The 19,670-nt window shown below is 36.3% G+C and overlaps 1 protein-coding gene across 1 annotated transcript; it reads left to right on the forward strand.

Moving 5' to 3' along the window:
- Nucleotides 1-2,499: 2,499 nt before the first annotated feature.
- LOC149792057 (proteasome subunit alpha type-2) lies at nt 2,500-16,207 on the forward strand. The gene is made up of 7 exons (XM_089970554.1): nt 2,500-2,585; nt 3,343-3,419; nt 5,316-5,448; nt 7,773-7,895; nt 10,838-10,925; nt 13,466-13,539; nt 15,428-16,207. Exons 1-7 carry the CDS (start codon nt 2,548-2,550, stop codon nt 15,600-15,602), a joined length of 708 nt encoding a protein of 235 aa, XP_089826680.1. The 5' UTR covers nt 2,500-2,547; the 3' UTR covers nt 15,603-16,207.
- The last annotated feature ends 3,463 nt before the right edge of the window (nt 16,208-19,670 follow it).

Raw genomic sequence — 19,670 nt, forward strand, 5'->3', positions numbered from 1 at the left:
CCAGACTTGTAAATTAAATAGCACGCCTTGCATGCAGTAACGCGTCGAAGAGTGGGTACTGCTCACTTAGAAGCTTGGTAAGATGTCTGTGACCAGGTCTGTGAAATGGCTATTGTAGACCGAAACCGAAACCGGGAAGCATGACAACACACTGAAGACCACCGACTGGTGATAGTGTCCGCCAAAGGGCACACTAACGTATCCCAAGCCCGAAGGAAAAAGGGGGCAAATAATATATGCCATCTAGGGGAACATTACAGCAAGTGCTGGCAACGCTGCCTGTTTCATAGAGCATCACAGCTTATACGTGCAAATCAACCCCTTAATTTAGCAACCAAAAGCCCACTACATAGTTGGTGTCCTCATCGACCCGGAAGGATCACGAGAATGCACCAGACAGAAGTTCGAGCCAGCAGACAGCATAAAATGCTTTCTCATGCCTCATCGGCAGTTACAACCAAACATCGCATTTAAAGGCTAAACGAAACTCAGTTGCCTGCTGGTTTTCATTTTGGTTCCGAAAATCCGTTTTGACACAATTTAAATAACTCCAAATTTGATCATTTGCCCAACTTTTCTGATCTCGAGTAAAACGACATCAGTTCACTAAAATAAAATGAATAAAATCAGGAACGGCTTTAGCAAACTCGGGGACAGAATTGAATCAATTTGGCGGGGTCCCCTGTATTTACGCGCAGGACCCCTTGTAAGCAAGGCATTCGAAAACATTTAAACACGTTTTATATGATATTGAACTTAAAATGTTCTTCCATCGCTTTAAAATTACTTTCTCTCGATAGATAAATGTTCAAAAATTACTAGCGCGCGAGGCCGCTGTGAGCGCGGGCCAAATCGGTCCAGACAGCCTAAGGCTAACCATGGATAACTTACACTTTGTAGGGACTAAGTTTAGAAAACAAACAGTACCCTTAATACACCAAATTCTAAATTAGAAACGTAATAGAATAATTACAATTATATTATGTTGTTATCACTGAATTAACCGTTAAGGACAGCGCGACTTAGGCAACTGGGAAGAATTTGATTACAAGGATCTTACTAGCGTTGCAATTTATATATTCTGCTGGTATGCACCTTGGATACAATCTGAATAAAATCTGATCTCCGCTGTCCTACGTGAAGAACTGAGAGTGACCGCGTGTGGGTCATGTCCTGGTGAGCTTTGAATTAGAAAATGGAAATGCAGCTTTCACAAACTTAAAAGTGAATCAAATCGTTTGGTACACACTGATGCTCCTTAACCATGCAGCTCGGTCCCCCAAACGAGAAGTTAGAGGACTTCATCTGATTCGCTGATAAATTTTTTTATAGCTATTATGGTAATAACACAGGTCACCAGAACATGACTCCTAAGCGGTCGCTGTCAGATATTCACTTTGGACAGTGGAGATCTGATTTTAATCAGATTGCCTCAGATTCGCTTTTTCTCAAACTTGGTCACATGCAGACATTGTAACAACCTCGCATTTAATTATCTAGTGTGCCGTGCGCACACCTAACTCGTACATGTCTAAATGGGCGAACAAGACCTAAATTTAAACTCGGTCAGTCAGTTGTAGCATCGTTGGCCAGACAAGAAAGAACAATGGCAAACCATTGCAAAATCAGCAACCTGATAACACTATCAGAATGATGGAAAGAGTTCAGACCTCCTGGGTCCGTGGAAGAACTGGAGTATGCTACCTGTACGCTAGATACCTGAAGCGAGAAATCATCTTTGTGACAATTTTTCAGCAGTTCAGAGATGTGATAGAGGAGGAAGGGAAGAAAATTAAAACAACGCGAGCGTAGGAAAGAAAGGTAAAGGAACGGGAGAAGAGAGAACTGGATCGAGATCCAAATGAGTCATCCAGATCGGATGCAAGAGAAGAAAGAAGAATGGGAGGGAGGCCGACAAACCTAGTTTTAAGTTCGTGGTCTCTACAAAAACAATTTGGAAGAAGAATTGAAAAGAAACTGGGAGGAACGATGTTGGGCCCATGGTGCCTGGCCTGAGAGGTGCAACCTCTAAGGATACGTCTGACGACCTGCAGTACTACTGAGTGATTGTATTCCATGTCAGGCCGTATTCCTTCATCTCCTTTTGTATAATCCTCCTCCAGTACCCTTTGGGCCGACCTCTTTTTCGTGTCCCATCCGGGGTCAAGCGGAGGGTTATCCCGTGATGTGCATCCAGTGACATTCGGCATGCATTCTCTGTCGATCGACACCTGTTTTTCACAGTCTGGACAGGAGATGTTGATTCTGTCTTATATCGTAACTAAACTTAATACAAACTTGCACCTACAGATAAAACGTTATTTGCTTATTTTGCATCAAGTCAATAAAATAAAATATTCACACACTATTCCATGTAATAGATTAAATAGCAGTGTTATTACACACACGTGCATTCTTTGTATTTATATTGCTGTACAATTTCTTGCAATTTCTCGAGAAAGATGGTAACCAGTATGGAATCCAAATTGTAGCGATATTCTAAGTTGTCGTACATCTTAAGTTAGCAGCCGGTACATTGCAATCAAAATGTCGGAAAGATACAGCTTTTCACTAACAACTTTCAGGTACCTATGAAAAGAGATGAAAATAACAGTATTAAGTTTGTTGCGCGGTCATAAATATTTGTTTTACATTATCTTAGATACTATTACATTTTCAGTGCGGATAATTCGATGAAATCTAAGTTGTTTCATGTGCAGAAAATGTGCATTGTCACACTTATACGGGTGGGGTGGGTGGATGGTTTACATACACACGAAATCCATGATGTGTGTGTGTTTGTGTGTGTGTGTGTGTGTGTGTAAAAGAGCTTTTGTATTTCTCTACCTAAAAGCAACATCGAGATTCCAGATATTTCGGAAAGAAAGATGACTCTTGCTGTGGATTTCAAAGTTTTAGTCACTTGACTGTGATTCACCCTTTCCTGTCTTTCAAGAACATATCTTTGCAGTAACTTTATTTTTGCAGATGTGCACATAGTTGGTTGCTATCTATATAGTTCAAGAACATTGCCAACCAACACTGATGCAGCAGTTTTATTCTTGGTCCTGATGCTACCCAATATATTCACAAGGATTTATCACACTACTTTTGTGTTTCATCTTGACACACACAAACAGAAACTCTTGAGGACTGCCAGTTAAGTTTCCCCCAAATTATACCATATGTGCAGATGATTATCAAACAGGCAACTACAGTATCAGGTTTGGTGAATTTTCACCCAGTCATTTAGGATAAGATGAAGTTCCATTCAGACAGATGGAGAGATGAATAGAATTTTACCTTGTTAAAGTTAATGGCATATTCGTACTTTGCTTTCAGCCCATCAGGAAAGTTAGTACAGATAGAGTATGCATTGGCTGCAGTGGCAGCAGGATCACCCTCAGTGGGGATAAAAGGTACGTGTATAGTTTAACATGGTCCTTTTTTAAATGTTAGGAGTATTTAACTTTTTGAAAAACTGATATACTGACATAGCTTAAAATGTATTGGTTGGTTTGCATTTTCTTGCACTACACTTCGTTGAGTATTGATCCTCACAAAAGTATTATTATGGAAAGAGTTGGTCACCAACTGTCTATCAGTAATAATAATAGCTGAATGGTCACTAAACATCTGTAATTAAAGCTGAATGGTCACCTATGGTCCAAAAGTCACCAGCATTCCATAACTAATAGCTGATTATTGCTGAATGTCACCACATCTCCATCAATTATAGCTGGGTCACCAGGAGTCCATAAATAGCTGCAGCAGTTGAAGATAATAAATTACTCTTATGAAATATAAAAAGAATGTGTGTGGCGTGATTTGGATTTTTAATGTAGTTATGACACTTTATCAGTCTTATTGCTACGATGTCTGCAGTGTAGCAGTTTATAGTGATGTCCAGCACTTTGGCATCATGCCACAGACATGTAACATCATATCCCAACTAGTCATAATATCCTGACACCAGGACAACCATTCTTAACACTAATCTCTTAATGCTGAGTGCCAAGCCAAATGAGGCAACGGCTAGTACCATTTTTATAAGTCTTTGGTATGACTCTGCTGGGGTTTGAACCCGTGACCTACATCATCTGAGGTGGATGTTGTAACCACTTAAGCCCAGGAGTGGTCAGATACACAAAGAATAGTTAAGTTATGTACAATAAAAACAGTGGTCAGTTTAACTGTAATAGTAAACCAGTACACCTTTACAACTGAAATATTTCATTTTGCAAGGTCAGTGTCTGTCTACACTACATGCAGCCTATCTTATCATTACAATATAAACCCATGGACAGTTGAGTGGTGTGAAGCTGACATCTGTATTTCTGATTGTATTTGAAGAAATATTTGTATTGTATCTGATTTAAAGTACATTTGTAACTCCATAGCTATATAATAACTTAAAAACTGGAATAAAAGACAAAATATGGATGTACAGTAGTGTTAACTTTCAAAAATAAAGTGATGTAGGATTCACATCAGCTACTTTAGATGGATCAAATGGTCGTTGACATTACTGTGATCTCTGATTTACTTTCATATATATATATATATATAGAGAGAGAGAGAGAGAGAGGGAGAGAGAGGGGGGGAGAGAGAGAGAACATTGCAGCAAGTGTGATGTTAACAATTTAATTATAGAGTTTTCTTATCAAAAATAAAGTACCTGATTTTCCAGAATTGTAACTAATACTAAGTTAGAAGTTTTAAGCTTTTTATAAGGATTTATTAGGAATATATTCTCTATTTTTGGATTCAGTAATGCAGTAGTGTAAATATTTTGTTTGGATTTTTGTGTTTATTGTTGCTTGTGTTGTCTCACGTGAAAAAAGGATTCATAGATTTTGAAAGCGCTTGGCCATTTCTCAGACAAGCTGAACCATTCTTTTTCATGCTTGCTTCCTCTGTTGTTTTTTCTTGACAAAAAAGAATATATAATAGCTCCCCTTCTTATTGCACATGAAATGAGACTCCACAGTTTAATCTTAATCATTAATGAAATGTTTTTGGAGAAATCTGGTACTTTGTTTTGTGGATAGCTGTATTGTGTGCTTAACTTTTATCCATGATTATAGCTTGTACTTTTAGCTAATGGTCATTTGTAAACAACATGTTTTAGATAGCTAACCTTGGTGCATTTTTGAAATATAAATAGAAATAGAAATCTCTGCTTGAAGAAACTTTGAAAGAAATTTTTTTCCTAAATTATTATTAGAAAATACCTTGATATCACTTAAACTTAATGAAGTTATTTTTAACATATATTGTGGCACTGTAATATGGTATTAATCTTGTTTTCCCAGCCACAAATGGAGTGGTATTGGCCACAGAGAAGAAACAGAAATCCATCTTGTATGATGAGAATAGCATTCACAAGATTGAGATGATCACGAAGAATGTTGGTATGGTGTACAGTGGTATGGGCCCTGATTACAGGTAATAATCACAAAGAATGTTGGTATGGTGTACAGTGGTATGGGCCCTGATTACAGTTAATAATCACGAATTATGTTGGTGTGGTGTACAGTGGTATGGGCCCTGATTACAGGTAATGATCACAAAGAATGTTGCCAAGAATCAGCAAGATTTTTTTATACTAAACAGTTAACTTTTAGAAGATTGTTTTGATGCCTATTTCTAATTTCAAGGTGACTGGGTGTTAATTGTTAATAATATAACTCATGAGATTTCTTTGACAGATCTGTTTGGAAATTATTAGCCACCTAAAAGTCAGGTGTAGGTACCCACAGGTTGTGTTTATCATCTATTGTTTATGCGAATATTGCATGAGACCAATAAATATTTACTGTTTGGCAAATATTAAATGAATAAATCTTAACAGAAAATCTCAAAATTGGGCATGTCAAAGATTGTTTTGATGCATGTCACCAGTTTCAAGATGATAATTGGACGACAAGGAAGCAGAAGCAGACATGTAGTGGACACAATACTCCTCAGAAAAAAACCCATAAAGAATGCATTCATTGGAAAATTTCATTGGCAAGCTTAGTTTCACCTTATTTTCTTACTGGATGTTTTACTTAACTCGGCTTGATCAGTTGATCTTAAAGCAGAAACAGAGACAACAAGTATTATGATATACTGAAACATGATTAAAATTAAATTAGCACAGTTATGTTTTGGCTGTTTAATTTTTCAGTTTATGTTCTCTTTGATCTAAAAGTCAGTCTCTCTCACTCTCCTAAAAGTCTTAACCATTTCCAGAACAATTAACTACCTATCCATTTATCTGCCTACATATGTATGTCTGTCTCACTTTGCTGTTCTAACTATATCTGTATTCTATCTCTTCCTTTTTTACCATACATATCTATCAACATATATTTAGATACATCATTTTTGATTGCTTTAATTATGCACACAAAAATAAAATGTTTTTTTAAAAAGTTCTGTACAGTAGATATACAGTAGAGACATTACAGTGGCAGCAGTCATGTGGTATAACAGTAGTACTATGCCATGTTTATTAGAACTGCATGTTGCTGCAGATACATTACAGTGACAGCAGTTATGTAGTATGACAGTAGTACTATGCCATGTTTATTAGAACTGCATGTTGCTGTAATGATGTTACAGTGGCAGCAGTCATGTGGTATGACAGTAGTACTATGCCATGTTTATTAGAACCGCATGTTGCTGCAGATACATTACAGTGGCAGCAGTTGTGTGGTATGACAGTAGTACTATGCCTTGTTTATTAGAACTGCATGTTGCTATATACATATTACAGTGACTGCGATTGTGTGTTATGATAGTGTCACTATGTCCTATGTATTAAAACAACATGTTACAAAAGAGACATTACAGTGAGTGTGAGAGTGTATTATGACAGTGTCACTATGCCATATGTATTAAAACTGCATTTTGCTGCAGAGACATTAGAGCAACTGTGATTGTGTGTTACAAACAGTGTCACTATGCCATATGTATTAAAACTGCATGTTACAACAAACATTACAGCGACTGTGATTGTGTGTTACAACAGTGTCACTATGTCATATGTATTAAAACTGCATGTTACAACAGACATTACAGCGACTGTGATTGTGTGTTACGATAGTGTCACTATGTCATATGTATTAAAACTTCATGTTACAACAGAGACATTACAGCGACTGTGATTGTATGGTGTGACAGTGGTATTAAACCATATGCATTAGAACTGCATGTTACAGCAATGATACATTATGCTTATGTGATAAGTTTGAGCTCTGTTAATATTGGTGAATGTTCAGGGTCTCATTATGCTCACAGCAAATGGATTGTGCATTACTTTCACATGATTGCCCATTATTATGGGGAGATTCATTAAATTTAAGCAGTATTCATGCAAGCCTATGTTCTAGCAAAAATGATACACATGTATTAAGTAATGGCAAGTCTTTGCATTACAACTTGATGTTATATCAGGGCCTGCCATTATATTTGAAGTTGGGGGTCAGTTGCCAAAGTAGGTGCTGGGGGGGGGGCTACAGGTTTTTTTTAAAAGTAATAGGGTGTAAAGTAAATGTAGCTAGGTAAATCACTGAGCTTCTAGCTGATAAGGAACTCCCTGTATGATAATTTTTTTTGGTGTTATATCACAATATAATATACCCGTAAAAGTGGTTTTGTGAAGTGAAGGTATGATACATGAAGATTTTGTGTTAAAGTGATGTCATCAAGTATACTAGTATATTATATAACATAATTTACAGCATTTTTCAAGCAATACATGAATTTTTTTCTGATTTCCACAGGCTTTTGGTGAAAAATGCCAGGAAGCTATCACAGCAGTATTATCTGTCATATCAGGAACAGATACCTACAGCACAAATTGTTCAGAGGATAGCCAACGTAATGCAGGAATTTACACAGTCTGGGTAAAAAGTCTTATATCCGTTGTGCTTTAGTTTCTTGACTTTACAAGTTACCACAACATTATTCATGCAGTTCAGCCTTTTCTAGCAAACCTTTCTAAAGAAACCACCTGTCAAAAGAGACCACACAATTGAATTCCATGTTTGATATTTTAGATACATTGAACAAACCCATATTAAAGGTCACTTCAACTTTTGTTTATGCATATTTTCCTGTCTGGTGATTACACCAATACCAATAAAATACTATTTAAGTTATGTGTGTATGTGTGTGTGTATATATATATATATTGCAAAACTTGTTATTCCACACCATATTTTGTTTTATAACATAGAAAAGTATAAAGAAGCGATTTCAAAAATAGGTTACAGTCAAAAATTGGGAACTGTTTCCATTGTTTAAGTCATATATTCATAAAAAAATTATATTTTGTATTGGATGATATTATTGTATTATTAATGGAGCTGGATATGTTGACTGTCATAATCGACTTGAGCTAGGTCTTCAAAATTTAAATTCTTCACTCTTTTCTTTCATGATTGTTGTGAATATTTGGTGGGATTTCCATAGATAGCAGTGTAATTTCTGGGATTTATGATCATCCATTTAGCAACAATATTGGCTACAGAGCATAAACCTTTTTATAATTTTCCACCATTTGCTTTTTCGGGATTTTTTTAATGCAAAAGTTTACGGGAGTGTTTATTTGAAATGCCAGATTTTTGCCTGAATAACACCCCAGTATGGACCCTGAGGATGTAATTCAGGTAGATCCTGATAGAAATTCAGTTGCTTCATACTTATTATTTTAATAAACAGTTGTTCTTTGACAGCATGCCATATCACAGACAGCAGAGCAGCAGATTTGTAGATTTTATCAGTTAATAATATCCATTCCCCTGACATGATGCAGACAGCAAGGCATCATGTTCCTATATTTTATCATTTGCTACTGTCCCTCCCCAACCAACAGACAGATAGACAGCACACGCATAAAATGTTTTCAGTTGCTAAAGTCCTTCTCCTGACATAACACAGGCAGCAAAGCAAATTATATTTCTATATTGTTTCAGTTGTTAATATCCTTCCCCTAACATGGCAAATATAAACCACCCACACATACATTTTCATAGTTGCTAATGTCCCTTCCCTGCCATAACACAGACACCAAAGTATGTGTGTGATTCGGACTTTTAACATTGATTTTTTTTAAAAATCAGTCATATCACTACGATGTCTACAGTGGTAGTTTATAGTGATGTCAAGCACTAGGGCATCATGCTGCAGTCATGTAGCATCATGTCCCACCCCGTCACATCCTGACACCAGACCTACCAGTTCTAACACTAACTATTCATGATGCAGAGCGCCAAGTGAGGCAGCTGCTTGTACCATTTTTATAAGTCTTTGTATGACTCTGCTGGTGTTTGAACCTGCGACCTCCTGCATCCAAGCCAGACACTCTAACCACTTAGGCCACCAGAGTGGTCGGCAGCAAAGCAGCACATAGCTGATAACATCCCTTACCAGACATAAGACAGGCAACAAAGCAACACATTTCTCCATTTTCGTGTTTGTTATTATTCCACCCCACCCCCCATGACACATAAAGACAAAACATACATTTTCTCAGTTGCTAATATTCCGATCCACATGACATGAAATCGCATGCGAGACAGCACATTCTTACACTTTCTCAGTTGCAAATATCACTCCCCCTGACATAGGCAACAAGGTAACACATTCCTAGATATTTTGGGTTGCGAATGTCTCACACCCCCAGGCATAACACTGGCAGCAAAACATTACATTTTTACAACATTACATTTTTACATTTTCTCAGTTGTTTATGTCCCTCCCCAGGCACAACAAGCAGCAAAGAGCACATTCCTACATTTCTCAGTTAATAATTTTCAAAGCAGCTCTTTTCTACATTTTATCTCATCCTTGCATGCCAATGGCAACAAAGCAGAATATTCCTTCATTTTCTCAGGTGCTGTTATCATTCATCTGACAGAACCTTTCTACCTTTTCTCCATTTCTAATATCCCTCTGACATGGCACTTACAGCAAAACAGCACATTCCTACATTTTCTCAGTTGTTAATAACCCTTGCCATGACATGACACATCAACACATGTACTGTCACCAGATCCTGAGATGTTAATAAAATTATGAAGCCATTGATATTAGATCATTTTTACATCTACTTTGAGAAATTAAATTAATACACAATAAATTTGGGACAAAAGTGAGTGAAATCAAAGCATCTTTCATCTTCTGACTTGGCTTTTAGATCTGTTCCCTCCATCATAAAGCATTACTTGATTTCAAGACTTGCTCAGAAATTTTTTTACCAATCAGGAAGATGGATTTATTTACATCTGAAGTAAGAATTCCAAATCTTGAGTAACATTTGTTATTGGAAATGTTGAGTAAAACTTCATGGCAGAATGGCCAGCCCCCTCCATCATAAAAAAAATTATTCAAATTTTCATGTAACAAATCTACAGCAGACCTGGATATAGTACTCAGAATCGACAGCTGTAGCCTCATGACTGTTCCAGATATTTTCAAGTAAGATTTGAAGAAGAGTAACCCTTTAAGATTTTGAGGTCAGGTTTATTTTATGCTTTAGGGATCATCAATTCCAATTTTCACTTAAAAGCCCAGTGTGATGATGCTGGGAAAATGATCATAAAATTTGAATTAGTGTTCACATTTCTAGGTAAAAATTAAGCTACTTATCAAAACAGTTTACTTGCCTAACAGTGATTTTTAGTTGGCTTGTTGGGCCAGAGAATTGTATTTTTGTTAACTACAGATTATATATTTCACAGGTACAAATTGTAACCAGGGGTAAGTGAAGGACAGTTTAGTACAGTTCCATTCTATGAATGTTCAGTTCATAAAAATACTTACTTTCTCCTTTTCTTGATTGTAGAGGTGTGAGACCTTTTGGAGTGTCATTGTTAATTGCTGGTTGGGATGATGATGAAGAGAGACCATATCTTTATCAGTGTGACCCATCGGTAAGACATGACCGCATCCTCATTTTGAATTGACTTTATATGGTCTTGCTTTCATTTAGCATTACTTGTGTCCATCACATTGCTTATCGTTATTGATGCATTAATTATCCCTACATTTCTCAAAGAAAAGCTAGCTGTTCTATGATGTTGCACATCTATGCATTAATATGTGCATTAATTTCTAATTCTGTGCAAGTCCTCCTCCATTATTCAAGGTGCCAGTTCCAAATTTTTGCCATCCTGGTCACCAGAATAGTAAACAGTTGGGCAGCTTCTATATTTTTTAATGTAACTAGTCCATAAGAACCAAAATGAACACAAGAAAGAAATAAATACAATCTGGTCTGCCCAGTCATGGCAAAAAAACTAAGAAGAACCTAATTTGTAGCTAAATTCGGATTCACATTACAGGATATAACCAGCTGTGTTTCTTGTCATCAGGACATTTTACTTTTGTGTAAAAAAAAAAACATGTTTAAGAGTCTAAATGACCAGGACCAGAACACATGACATCTAATAAGCTATCAAGTATTGCTAATGGTTGCCCTCACCAGATGCCACATTTTACTTGTGACTATAATGACAGGAATCTGATGTGTTGTCACAGTATTGGACCTAGAATTAAAAATATACCCCTTTAAATGTCAAGACTTGTTGATAATTTGCAAAGCAATTTTTAATTCTAGCCCCATTTTAAAGACAACACCCGATTTATGTGCTGCAGTGGGGTAGTATCTAAATGCAATCATAAAATTACAGATGATTCAAGATCTGTTTTCCACTTCTTTTCTGGTTATAAATGAGAGCAAAATATCCATGATATCTGTTGGTGCAAGACAGAAGTGTTAGGAACTTGAGCAAAACGTGTTCCTGCCCACAAATTTTGATTTTAGGATGGGATTTGCCTATCCCACACCACAATAGTACTCGCAAAACCTTGTTACTGTCCACAGATTATCACCCATGAATGGGATTTTCCTATCTCACACCACTATAGTACTCAGCAAAACCTTGGCACTGTCCAAAAACTTTAACATTTGGATGCCTCTCACACACCAATTTAGTACTCAGCAAAGACTTGTTACTACCCACAAATTCTTACACTCGGATGGAATTTCTTTCCTCACCAAAACATTACTCAGCACGGACTTGTTCCTACCCTCAAAATCTAACCCTTGGATGAAATTTATTTCCTTCACACCAATACAGTGTTCAGCAAAGACTTGTTACTACCCACACATTCTAACCCTGGAATGGAATTTCCGTCCTTCACACCAATACAGTGCACAGCAAAAACTTGTTACTACCCAAAGATTCTGACCCACATGAATACAGTACTCAGAAAAGCCTTTTTCTTGTCCCCAAATTCTGCCCCTTGAGTGGGTTTTCCTGATCCCACACAATCACGTATGGAGTCTGTTATTGCTATCTAAGTCGTCCATGCCTACTACCATGAGATAAAATAATTTCTGGGGAAAATAATAATTTATTGATTTAAATGCATGCAGTTGAGTTGATTCAGGTTTTACACTATCCACTATCAGGGTTATGAACCTTTTCAACCTTACATTTCTTCTGAAAAAAACAATTAAAATAATGAAAGCCTTGTCAAAAATAATTGTATTAATTTAGGACTGTTCCAGTGAAATATACATGGGACCCAGGGAAGGCAATTTTGAATTAGAATAGTGACCCATATATACAATTTAGAATTTTGTGTTGATTTCAGATGAACTCATTGGGTAAGCTTAGTACCCTGGCATATATTTTTTTTTAAATTGTCTTCCCTGGGTATCATGGATGTTTAAATGGAATAGCCCTTACCCTATTACATGATTTCAGTCTTATCTAGAAATTTTGTTGGGCTTATCTCTTCAAGGTAAGTCAAAAGTAAGTGCCAGAAAATATACAGACTTTGACTATATTTTGATATAAAGAAACTAAACAAATATTTTGACCTTAGATGTAATTAAACTGATTATTATGTAAATCATCAGTGTAATGGAAGAAAGAGAGGACAACACTAAGTTCATTTAAGTATTGTAATTGTATATGTAAATTCATTGAGAAGCATCAGTTGCCGATAGAAGCAATCATAAATGTCAGTTACAAGGATGAATTACCAATAGAAGCAATCATAAATGTAAGTTACAAGGATGAATTACCAATAGAAGCAATTATAAATGTCAGTTGCAAGGATCAATTGCCAATAGAAGCAATCATAAATGTCAGTTACAAGGATGAATTGCCAATAGAAGCAATCATAAATGTCAGTTATAAGGATGAATTGCCAATAGAAGCAATTATAAATGTCAGTTGCAAGGTTCAATTGCCAATAGAAGCAATCATAAATGTCAGTTACAAGGATCAATTGCCAATATTAGTAAATTAAAAGGATTAATGTCCATTTAAAGCAATTTTCTCACCATTTCTTGAGGTAGAAATATATACTTTATTTTAGGTGATGGGTATATGCTTTTTTTTATATAGAATTACTTATGATTAATTCAGAAATTGCTAATTTACTGTTTCTCATTTAGGGTGCCTACTTTGCCTGGAAGGCAACAGCTATGGGAAAAAATTATGTCAATGGGAAAACATTTCTTGAAAAAAGGTAATTATTCTGATCATGATAATCTGTTATAAAAATGTTCTATGCTTAAGATTTGAGATTTATTTTAGAGTTCACATCTTGGCCTAATATATAAATGTATGGTCAAAATGCAAACAGTCGACATATTGGATGTGGAATAATTTTTGGCACTGTCCTGTCAATTATTTGCATTGATCTCAGTCGACATGTTGGATGTGGAATAATTTTTGGCACTGTCCTGTCAGTTATTGGCATTATCTCAGTCAACATGTTGGATGTGGAATAATATTTGGCATTGTCCTGTCAATTATTGGCATTGATCTCAGTCGACATGTTGGATGTGGAATAATTGTTGGCACTGTCCTGTCAATTATTGACATTGATCTCAGTCGACATGTTGGATGTGGATTAATTTGTCAAAATTTTGCGAGCATATGCACATTTCTACATGAAATCTGTCTTCCTGGGAGGACCATCACCTCATCCAAAGGCAAGGTGTCTCATTAGATGTCATCACAGTATATAACACCATTGATCCATGCATGAAAATGTGATATTTCATGATTGGTGTTGATACCTAAAGAGGCCTTTCATATTGGGTGGTCCTTCAAATGGTCTTTCATGTTGGGTGGTCCTCCAAATGGTCTTTCATGTTGGTTGGTCCTCCAGATGGTCTTTCATGTTGGGTGGTCCTCCAAATGGTCTTTCATATTGAGTGGTCCTCCAAATGGTCTTTCATGTTGGGTGGTCTTCCAGATGGTCTTTTGTGAGATGTCTTCTTCCAAAACAGTGTTAATTTGTTACAGTTGGGTTTTCAAAACAGTTACATTTCATGACATGAACCTCAGTAATTCATGACACGTGGCCTTCCAAAACAGTTGTTTTAGGATTTAATGCCATTTTTCATCACAAGATAGGCTATACATGGTGGTCAGTATAAATAGTGGAGGAAGAACCCGGGAAAACCCCAGATAGAACCACCTACCCATGAGAAGCTACTGGCAATCTTTCTCATGTACCCACATTGGCCCAACCTGAGACTCAAACCCACGCAGACCCAAAACAGTTGTCTTTCATAACAAGTGGCCTTCCAAAACAGTTGTCTTTCATAACAAGTGGTCTTCCAAAACAGTTATCTTTCATGGCAGAGGGTCTTCCAAAACAGTTGTCTTTCATGGCAGTCTTCCAAAACAGTTATTTTTCATGGCAGAGAGTCTTCCAAAACAGTTATCTTTCATGATATGTAGTCTTCCAGGAGAAAACACAAAATTTGAAACGGATAAATGTTTTCAGTATAAATAATTAACAAAGATGAATGTCAAAGGGGTGAACAGGGGGTCTGATTTGGAGGCATGGGGCAAATAATTGCAGTGGGTTTTTCAATTTCCAGGATTTTCAAGAAGAGATTTTTTTTGGTTATTAATTTTGCAAATTATGAAATTTTAACTTCATTGAAGCATGTCTTTAAAGAATATAGAAACATACATTGCTTGAAATTAAAGAATTTATACTTAAGTGTGAAATGTAGAATTTTACTTGGTGAAATAATTTTCATATTATTTCAATCCTTATGTTTTCAAATGTGGAAAACATAAGATTTCCCATCATACCATGGTCTGCTTGGTTGTGTGTTCCAACAGAAACCTGCAGCATTAAAAATGAGTAGATTGTGAGCTAGAATAAATAAATAGAAACATTTCGGACAAGGAAGTTAATATAATATTTGCTGAAGAAATATGTGCTGTTCACATCTCAAGTTATTTCCTCTTCCTTCAGTAATAAACCAACTGAAACAAACTTGCTTTGTAATTATTTTTCTTCATCAGAGTGCAGATATTAGTTATTTATGGATTTAGAACAAATTTTTTCTTCATGTCAGATGTTATCACACAAATCTTCTCTCATTCAGGTATAGTGACAATCTGGAATTAGAAGATGCGGTACACACGGCCATCTTAACTCTTAAGGAAAGTTTTGAGGGTCAGATGACTGAGGACAATATTGAAATTGGAATCTGTAATAAGGATGGTTTTCGCCGATTGATGCCAGCAGAAGTGAAGGATTATCTAGCATCAGTTCAGTAGTGTTGTTGTGGTCTATCATTTGAGCTAATCCCATTTTGTTTCACTTGAAAATCTTGCATCCTTTGTGCGTTTCAACTTCTTGAACTTGATGAATATAATTTCATGAATAAATGTGATGACAGAGTTATTGATGGATAAGTATTGAAGTGGAAATTGTCTCATTTTGGAAACAAATAAATGTTAGATGCATGACCATAATATCAAATGGAGTCACTACATGGAAAAGTTTACCTGGCCTGTATACTGCATGTTGTAATATTTGTGCAAGAAAATGATATTTTTAACAGGTGTGACATCCCACATTAATAGTGACATTGCTCAAGTCACTTGGATGATTTGTAACAGGTGTAACATCCCATATACAGTAGTAGGACTTGAGTCTGTTGGATGATTTATGACTTCTTAGGTTTCATAAACAATAAAAAGAAATGAAATGAGAAATGCGCTGGGTACAACATATGTTTTCTTTCTGTATATGATAAAAATAAAAGTAATGGATACAAGCTTTGTTTTTTATGCCATGACTATATTGAGTAGAATGGGGCCATATAGCATGTTATGTATTTGTTTGTGTCCAGCCTATTAAATTAATAGTACTACTTTAATTTATCTGTATTCCTTTTTTTATATGCCCATCTTTTTGGTGATAGATTGTATATGAGCCTGTTTGTCAGTCCAAGATTGTATGATGTGAGCCTGTTTGTCAGTCCACATATCAGTCCATTAACCTTTCCTTTTCAACATGATAATTTCAGTTCTATAGCACCTACTTTGCCAAACCTTTCAGAAAAGTTCTTCTTGGAGAAAAAGCATGAAGGCTTTTGATTTTGTTGTCGATAGGTTTGTTGTCAAGGTCACTTTTCCAGAAAGAAGAAAAATGGTTTCTGTTCTATATAACGTCATACCAGGACCAAACTATGTATAAGGAATAAGCCTATCAAATTTGAGATCAAAGGGTCCAGGTCCATGAAGAATAAAAGTGGCTTTTGCACAGTTCTGTATCAAATTTTACCAGGACCAAACTTATGGATGGCTTGGACTATGTATAAGGAGTAAGCATATCAAATTGAGATCAAAGGGTCCAGGTCCATGAAGAATAAAAGTGGCTTTTGCACAGTTCTGTATATCACATTTTACCAGGACCAAACTTATGGATGGTTTGAATTATGTATAAGGAATAAACCTATCAAAAGATCCAGGTCCGTGAAGAATAAAAATGGTTTCTGTACAAATATAACTCTTTGATTATGTACCATCACAAAAGTTTGTGCTTGACTTAAATGCAAGTAAGAAAGAAGCATATTGGTTTTGGAGCATGAGGTCAAAGGTGAAGTTTACTCAGATTGAAGGAAGAAAAATGGTTCTTGCATAGTAACTTTTAGACCATCTACCTTGGTCAAAGTTTTAACTGTTAAGAGTTTATACTCAGTGTATGGAAGAAGCCTATTGATTTTCGGGTCAAAAGGTCAGGGTCATTGTGGATCAAAGAAATGGGTTTTGCAAAATAGCTTCTTGAGTAACATGACCAAATTTTTTCAATAGCTTGCACTCCGGTAATAAACATGTTAGAGTCTAAAGGTCAGAGGTCATGATCATGGTAATTTAGGTAAGAAAATAATGTTTTAGCACATTAAGTTTAGCTTAAGGCCACATAGTTTGACCACAGTGAAGGTCATTGAGACTTGTTCATCAGTAATCAATAGAGTCAGCCATACACGGCTAGTGTCTACACCGAGGACTAGTGAACGTGTGGCAGGTCAGTGCTCCAAGAAACTTTTTTTAGACACAGGCCCAGGGCTGGTGACTTGAATAAACTCACAAGTCCTGAATGAAATTCCACAAGCCCAGACTCCAATTTCCACATGCCTAAACTTGCCCCTTTTTTAATATTGTCACACAACGTTGCAATAGCTATAATTCGAATATAAATTCAGTAGGGTTCAAAGTGGTTTGAAAGTAGTGCAGGTGTCATTAGTCTTCATCACTATACTCACTGGGGACTACATGGTCCTGGTGTTCATCACTACACTCACTGGGGACTAGATGGTCCTGGTGTTCATCACTACACTCACTGGGGACTAGATGGTCCTGGTGTTCATCACTACACTCACTGGGGACTGGATGGTCCTAGTCTTCATCACTACACTCACTGGGGACTGGATTGTCCTAGTCTTCATCACTACACTCACTGGGGACTAGATGGTCCTGGTGTTCATCACTACACTCACTGGGGACTAGATGGTCCTGGTGTTCATCACTACACTCACTGGGGACTGGATGGTCCTAGTCTTCATCACTACACTCACTGGGGACTAGATGGTCCTGGTGTTCATCACTACACTCACTGGGGACTAGATGGTCCTGGTGTTCATCACTACACTCACTGGGGACTGGATGGTCCTAGTCTTCATCACTACACTTATTGGGGACTGGATTGTCCTAGTCTTCATCACTACACTCACTGGGGACTAGATGGTCCTGGTGTTCATCACTACACTCACTGGGGACTAGATGGTCCTGGTGTTCAAACGTCGAGTGAATCCTGGTCAGAACCGAGTTGATGTATGTTGATGTGTAGTTTGCAGTATGTGTAAAGAATTAATACTCCCCTCCTATTCTTATTCTTTTGCTTACGTGCTTCACAGTGTAAAATTCCATCAACCGAGAGAGCTGAAATTTATTTTTGTGTGATTTACTGATAGCAGATTGCTTCCTAAATCAGCTTAAAAAATGAATTACACTTGACCACTATTCCGACAACTGAAATGATAATGCTTTGTATTCCATATATGCAGTAAAATATGACCTAAAAGAAATGTTGCTACTGTTCATGAACTTGTCAGAAATATTATACATATGGCTTAAATATTGTCATTCAAGGTAATGATATGTAATAAGTTTTGTTCTTGTACATGTATCTAGGATCTTGTTGATTACCTACAATGAGCTGTTCCACTTCCTGATCCAACCTATGTAAATAGCAAAATAGGCTCACCCACTGCAGCCTTAAAACAATTCTCACTCGCTATCGTCAGTCAGTTAAGTAATATGTGAAATGGTGGTTTATACCTGACACCATTGCCTTTAGTTGCCGTTATTTAAACTGCCCAAGGGATAGTTTTACATCTGTTCCAGTCATGACTGTTTACCGTTTATACATGCTACATGTAAGTGGGATGTACTGAAGTGGTGGTGTTTTTCTTTTTTTAATCTTTTTTTGTTTGAAGATTACTGAAAATTGTGTTTTTTCGAAACATGATTGTGTCTGGGTGTTTGGGAGTACAAAATTGTATTTTTAGCAAGACACACCATGCTTCAATTTCAGATCTCAATTTCTGATTTAGATTATGGCATGTTATGGCAGGTCTGTCAACATCTTGAAAATATGCGTACACATTTCATGTTTCCTCAGGATTTTTTATTTTTTTAGACAAGCCTGATGGGCACTTCACTTAGAATAAAGGATGGGCCTGATCTAAAATTATAGATGCCCGGGCATTGGGGCTATCTGATTTTTTTAGCACTATATGCATACACTGCTATTGTCAACATAGAGCTAGTGAACATGTGGCAGGCCTACAGAGTGCTGATTATTTCCTACGAGGATATTTAGATTATTACATGGATATAGATAGATTGGTATAAACGTCAATGTCAATACATGGATCAAGATCAAATTTGGTATAAAAGGCAATCTTAAGAATATCCTGGTAAAATTTGAGTTTTAGTAGTGTGCAGGGCCTCATCAGGATTTTCAGAAGGTTCATCATATGATCATTTTATTTTAAAATTTGCATTGTTTTAAAATTAAAGCACAGCACAAGTTAAGTTGATTAAAGAATACAATTTTAAAATGTTATTTTCTGACCATGATCAGTAGGAACAGGAAATAAATTGAGCATAAAAATGTAAAATAATTATATTTTAAAGTTTTGAATTTTTTTAACTTTTGGTTTCAATTTCAACCACCCAAGTTTTAAATAATGTTGATGAACTGTTTCTCAAAATAAAATTTTTAATTTTACCCCAAATTTAGTAAGCATAGAAGATACAGGATGTTTTAGTTAT

Source organism: Sinohyriopsis cumingii, chromosome 9 (genome assembly GCF_028554795.1).
Source record: "Sinohyriopsis cumingii isolate HCF-2022 chromosome 9, ASM2855479v2, whole genome shotgun sequence".
Lineage (NCBI taxonomy): Eukaryota > Metazoa > Mollusca > Bivalvia > Unionida > Unionidae > Sinohyriopsis > Sinohyriopsis cumingii.